Source organism: Chrysochloris asiatica, unplaced genomic scaffold (assembly GCF_000296735.1).
Source record: "Chrysochloris asiatica unplaced genomic scaffold, ChrAsi1.0 scaffold00125, whole genome shotgun sequence".
Classification (NCBI taxonomy): Eukaryota; Metazoa; Chordata; class Mammalia; order Afrosoricida; family Chrysochloridae; genus Chrysochloris; species Chrysochloris asiatica.
In genome coordinates, this window is record NW_006408643.1 from 8,148,892 (window position 1) to 8,155,650 (window position 6,759).

The following is a 6,759-nucleotide window of genomic DNA, read 5'->3' on the forward strand; positions in this document are numbered from 1 at the left end:
CACACACACACACACAAAGACTTGAACATTAATAAATTATAATTTAAAATATAACAAATGAAACAAAAATAAACTAGAATGAATAAAATAAAAATATAACTAAGTAAAACAGGATCAATTTCACAGGTGGTGAAAAGAGAGAATTTGATTGGTAACTGGTCTCGCGGTGAGGAGACCCCTCAGAAGGCCCAGCAAAGCCCTGTAAGTGCGGAAGGAAGGCTGAGCCCAAGGCCCGACTGCCCTCTAGTGGGCGTTGCCTCCTGGCGGCACTGGGCCCCACAGGCCTGCAGGCTGACTGTAGGCACATCACCTGGCCTTTCTCCCAAGGTGCCTCTGAATGGGCCGCTTTTCAGGTAGTTTACAGCTGAGCTTGCCCTCCCCGGATTCCTCAAGTCTCCTCCTGGTCAGATTGGAGAAGGTGGAGGTGGTACTGGAGAGGTGGGGGAGAGCATGTGTGAGGTAGCAGGTGCTGGGGGTGAAGTTGACAGACAGCATGTGTAGGACAGCAGGTGGAGACAACAGGTGGGGGGGGAGGCAGCTAGTGGGGAGCAGGTGCAGGACAGCAGGTAGAAGATAGCTGATACATGGCAGCAGGTGTGGGACAGCAGGCTCGGGACAGCAGATGGGGAACAGCAGGTGTGGGACAGTAGGTGTGGGGACAGCAGGTGTGGGGACAGTAGATTTGGGACAGCAGGTGTAGGACAATAGGTGTGGGGACAGTAGGTGTGGGACAGTAGGTGTGGGGACAGTAGGTGTGGGGACAGCGGGTGCTGGGGACAGCCGATGGGTGACAGCAGGTGTGGGGACAGTAGATGTGGGGACAGTAGGTGTGGTGACAGCTGATGGGGGACAGCAGGTATAGGACAGTAGGTGTGGGACAGTAGGTGTAGGACAACAGGTGTAGGACAGTAGGTGTAGGACAGCAAGTGTGGGGACAGCAGGTGCGGGGCAGCATGGATTACAAGCTGATGAGTGCTTCCAACAGGAAGGCATACAGCTACCTGGAAGTGTCAGAAGAAATGCTTGGGTACCTGCTTCTGAGATACCAGCCACTGAAAACCCCACGGAGCGAGGTCCTACGCTGACATACCTGGGGTTGCTAGGAGTTGGATCAAAGTGGAAGCAATTGCTTTGTTCCTGTTCTCAAGAGACATTCCCTCCAAACCATCATCCCCCAAGCCCACAACGTATTTCAGAAAGGATGCTGAAGCCCTAACTTGGGTACCCGTGAGTGGAACAGTGTGTGTTGGAAACGCTTTCTTTTTTGTGACCAGTTCAACAAGACCAGATGGGGCTCTCCATTTGGAAGGACAGCTTGTGAGTGGCTATCTAAGATACACCTTGGGTCTCTACTCTTCTCGGGTAAACGAGTGTAAAGAAAACCACAGGCTCAGAGAAGAAACATGCCCACGAACCACAGCCTCTTCTGGCCTGAAACAGGAGCTAGATATTGACCATCTAGCACAAGCGCCCATTCACACCAGGGACCCAAAAGAAGGGCTCAGACCAAATGGGAGAAAATGTAGAACAAACATCTAATTCCTAAAAAAGGCAGGACACACTGGACCCGTATAGACCGGAAGAAGCCTCAGGACTATCACCCAAAGGCCAGCTTTGGAGGCGGGACTGAAGGCGTCTCTGCAGCTCCCTTCTGAGCCGTCCTGACTCCCACAGCCTTAGAGCACAGAGCGGAATTCCTCAATGATCAACTGGCTTAGAAAGTGACCACCACTGCCCGGGAGCAACATGCCCTCGTCCACAATAAAGTACTCGAGACAAACCATCAACAACCCACCAGGAAATGCGGGAGAGCAAGGAGGGAAAGGGGACCATGAACGGAGATATACAGCAGGCGGGCACGCTGCTGCGACCAACGGGACAAGTGAGAGAAAACGATTAAACCCCAAAACCAAACCCACTGCCGTCCTGTCAACCCGACTCTTCAGGACCCTTCAGGCCAGAGAACAACTCCTTAGGGTTTCCAAGACTTCGGGACATCTTTAGGGGGGCAGACAGCTTCATCCTTCTCCCTTGAAATCGCTGGTGGGCTTGAACCACCGATCTTGTGGTTCGCAGCCCAATGCCTAATCCACAGCGCCACCAGGACTCCTTAAAATTATTGAAAGGTAAACTAATCTGTGGGGAAAACGTTCACCTAAAACACACTAAAGTATCACTAGAAATGTTTTAGAAAGGAGCTCTGGTAGCGTAGTGGCTCCAAGTCAGGCTGCGAACCTCAGGGGCAGGAATCAGAAACTACCAGCTGTTCCACCGGACAAAGATGAGGCTTCTGCTGCCGTAAAGACTTAAAGCCTCGGAAACCCTGTGCAGGGTCACTGTGGGTCGGAACCGACTCCACGGCACACCACTGCCAACAATAGAGAAGGACGGAGTAGTGGTGTGGCGCTGTGGGTTAATGCGCTGGACTGCAAAGTTGGTTTGAATTGCAAGGTCAGCAGTTCAAATTCACCAGCCACTCCTTGGAAGCCCTAGATAGGGTCGCTATGGGTCAGAACTGACCCAATGGCACTTAACAACAAGAGCAACCGGGAAGGACAGACAGGGAGCCCTGTACCTGTGGACGGCACTGTATGAGGCTCTGCAGCCCCCCAGGTGCTGGGAGAGAGGCACAGCGCCACTCCCCTGAGGACCCCAGAAGAAAGCTATGCGGCTGAGACCCAGATCTGGACTTTTGGCCTCCTGATCCAGGGCCTCATTCCTGTTCTCTTAAGTGCTCTTGGACTAATTTCTTAAATTGTAGGTTATCTGAAGGCTGATATTGTCCCTGAAAACCTTCCAAAGCCATGTAGCATGTGACACACCGCTCACCAAGTGGGAAGAACCTCTCACACTGGTATGGGTGTGGAGAGCTGCAGTCAGCAGAGGGGGCTGGCTGGGGGCTCATGGCAACACCACCCTGTCCCTCTTTCTCCCAGGAGAGCAGTGAGGGACTCTGGACCCAGAGTGGCCGCGGTGAGCCTGGCTGTGGAGGAGTGACGGAGAACAAGACTGCTGAGAGGCCTGTGGAAAGGGAGCTGCCCAGGGCCTCTGTGTCCACACAGGAGTCTGGGGCCAAACCTGGTCCCCCAATTACTTTTATTTTTTTTTAATGTTTTATCCCCAACTTACTTTTATTAATAAACTTTTATTAATAAAACTTTATTGGCACATAGTTGTGCCCATTTGTGGAAATGTTGTTAAAGCTGCTTTTGCACTGCAAAACCAGAGCTGAGTAGACAGGTCAGAGACCAAGTCTCTGGGCTTTCGCAGGGCAAGAAAAAGGCCTACCCAGGAGCTAGTACTGTCCTCCACGTGAGCGTCTGGGAAGCCCCTCGAGAAGACACTGGTGTCTGAGTCGAGGGCAGGGGGATGTGAATCATGGGGAGCGGGTGTGGCGGCAGAGACCTCCAAGGAAGGAAGACCCAGTGTCAAGAGGAAGTGTTAGTGTCTGTGAGAGGGGGCGTGGTCCAGTGGGATGAGGCATTGGGTGACAAGGCAGGGAGGGTGTTGGGCCTACTGCTGGACCCCAGAGACAAAGGGGTGCATCTACCTGTATCCCCGGGCCTGGACTGGCCTGTGACCATGGATTCCATTCACATGGAGGGGCTCAATCAGGAGAGCCTTCAGATGGCACAGCAGTGGACAGAGAGGGACAGACAGCCCCACTCGCGGGTGCCTTATGGGCTGACTAGTGTCCCCAGAATGGGTCAAGCGGACCTGGTCTGGGTGTCTGTGCACCCTCTCCTAACGCAGCCTACCTAACGTAAGGCAATCTGTCCAGCAGCAGAGGTCAGCCCCAGGCACGTGGATCCTGAGTTAGAGAGCATGCCTGCACACCCAGGAACCAAGTTGTGGGGTGCCACTGAGTCGATTCCAACCCACAGCGACCTCATGCGGCAGGAGAAGTGCCTCAGTTTCCCAGGCTGGCGTCCTTACAGGAGCTGACCACCACGTCTTTCTGGCTAGTGACCCCACATGCATGATGGAGTGAGACTTCTCCACAGGACTTTCTAACCTCTGACCTTTCAGACACAGAATGTCAGGCATTCCTTCTAAGGCAACCCGGGGAAGGTTCAAACTGGCAACCTTTCATTAGGAGCTGAGTGCCTAGCCCAGAGCTCCAAGGAACCAAAGAATGCCCACAGCTACCGACCAGGAAGAAGTGGACACACACGGCTGGGAGGCCGCGGGTCTCTGTCCCGCTGGGGCAGCCCCGACTCACTCACCTACATTGGTGGGGAAGAGGTCCTCGTTGTTGATCTGTACCTCGATCCAGTCCATCAGCAGGTCCATGTACTTGGGGGCGGGCAGCGCAGTGGGCTTGCGGAACTCCCGCTCATCCTGCCAGCGGTACTCGTACTTGGGGCCACCCGACATCACTGGGCAGGTCTGCTCGGTGCAGCCGTCACTGACGGTGCCGTAGACGAGGTTGATACGGTTGAAGAAGTCCACCACATGCACGGCCACCCAGTCGTGCAGGTCCTCCCCCGGGGGCAGCTGCACGGCCAGCCGCAGGTCCAGCCCTGCGTTCAGCGACGCCTGCGCCCGCTTGTGCAACTCAAAGCGCTGTGTGCCCGGCTCAAACTTGCGCTTGGGCCGGAACGTCTTGTCCTTGTTGAAGACTTGCTTTAGGAAGGGGTTGGACATCGTGGGGGCTCTGGGGGTATGTCCCAAAGGCAGGGGGTGAGAGGCGGTAGGAAGTCCACTGGGAAACCTGGAATAACCAACAAAGGAGAGGTGACGATATGCCGGAGGTGACGGGCACTTGCTCTGTGCACATGCCGGACCTGGGACGTCCCCAGGTCTGATGCTGCAGGGCGGCTCAGCCCCACTGAGCTGCGGGAGAATGCTCACCTTCCATGAGGAGACTCGGGTTCCAACCCCAGGCAGCATCCCTCATGTGCACTGCCACCAGTCTGCCAGTGGAAGCCTGTGTCCTACTGTGATGCTGACTAGCTTTCAGAGGCACTTCCAGACTAAGACGAGGAAGAAAGGCCTGGCACTCAATGTCCAAAAACCAGCCAGTGCCCATCAATGGAAGAATGGATAAACAAGCTCTGATACATGTACACAATGGAATACTATGCTACCCCGAAGAACAACAAGGAAGCTACAAAGCAGCACAGAGCACGGATGAGCCTTGAGGACAGAATGCTGAGTCAAACTAGTCAGGCACAAAAGGGCTGATAGTAAAAAATTAGGAAAAGATTTCCATATTCAAAGAGTAATTCTCTGAGAGTTACCGGGGCAGGCAGGCAGTAAGTCACAGGTCAGGGGACAGGGAGGGCAATGCACAGAAGGGGGAGGAGGGGGGAGGAGCAGGGAGGCAGAGAGCACTCTGAAGGTCTGCAGGGCTAACGGGAACAGGGGAGGACTTGCTGTCTGCACAACCTGGAAATAACAAGGCTCCATGACACCAGGATCGAGACACAGGCCGAGGGAAAAGGAGAGGAAACAATGTTCAGATGTTTGTTGTTGTGAAGTGCTGTGGAGTCGATTCCGACCCATAGTGATCCTGTATAGGATTTCCAAGGAGCAGCTGGTGAGCTTGACCCACCGACCTTGAGGTTCCAATGACTTTGCAGTCTGACTCATTAGCCCACAGCACCACACCAGGACTCCTTGGATGTTCACAAAAGGACAAATGTTGCATAAGACCATTATTGTGAAAGCTTAAGAAAACCCAGCAGGAAAAATCCAAAACAAAAATGGCAGTCTGACTGGCTACTACAAGAACAAGCAAGTTGTTCGCCGGGGAGCCATCAAGGCAAGCAATTAAGTCTCTTCAGGACAAACCCCCTTCTAAGACTGAACCTCAAAGGAAACACATGAGCAGGCACGTAAGCTTGCTGGTGACCACACTGGTTTACTGGTGAATGAAGAGGGGGAAAGGCAGCAATGGAGAAATGGGCTAAGTTCAACCACATTCCATAGACTCCCGCTGACCTGGAGATGAGAGAGAGAAGAGGAAGGGCTGGTTGGTCCAAAGTGTGGTGAAACCTGGGGACTCCTGAGCCCAAGGACAAGGACATAGCCACAGAGGGCTAGAGCTGAGTGAAGCATCCAGCTGATATGAAGTGAGGGGAGACACACGAGAATGCCCAAACTTGTAGATAGTACCCATTTGACCTAGCCTCGGTGGCTTGATAATCAAAACTCAACTAGAGAAAATTAAAAAAAAAATTTTTTTGATACAGGAAACAAATGTAAATTGCTACAACTTGATGAACTTGACCTATATTCATGGAGGTAGTAGCTCAAAATATCAACTGAGAGGGAAGGAGCCTTCACATCATGTATCAATGCTATCCCCTCTGTATACAGGATAAATAGGGACGGGCAACTTAGACACTGGCTACCTAAAATGAGCTCTGGTAGCGTAGTGGTTACGAATCGGGCTGCTAACCTTAAGGTTGGCAATTCGAAACTACCAGCCGTTCCACAGGAGAAAGCTGAGGCTTTCTGCTCCTGTAAAGATTTACAGCCTCAGAAACCCTGTGCAGGATCACTATGAGTCAGAATCGACTCCATGGTACATAACAACAACAAAAACCTAAAATGAGGGGGCGATAAAGGCTCAAAGTGACTGGCTTACAAGGTTTCAAGAGAGTTTAGTTTATGAGTATGTGGGGGAAGAAAGAGTCCCCACTGAATAGTTTTCATCTTGTCTAGATGGGTCTGGTGAAAAGAGATGGGGATAAGATTCGTACGATTCAATAGTGAGTAATTGTTATCATGACTAATTGTGACTGTCACAAT

General features: G+C 52.4%; 1 protein-coding gene across 1 annotated transcript in view; it reads right to left on the reverse strand.

The window, feature by feature from the left end:
* The window catches only part of MOB3A (MOB kinase activator 3A), an 11,817-nt gene extending 7,170 nt beyond the window's left edge, over positions 1 to 4,647 (reverse strand). Inside the window, exon 1 of the mRNA XM_006868977.1 lies at positions 4,227 to 4,647. Coding sequence (XP_006869039.1) covers positions 4,227 to 4,647 — 421 coding nt within the window. The remainder of the gene's footprint in view (positions 1 to 4,226) is intronic.
* Between the last annotated feature and the right edge of the window lie 2,112 nt (positions 4,648 to 6,759).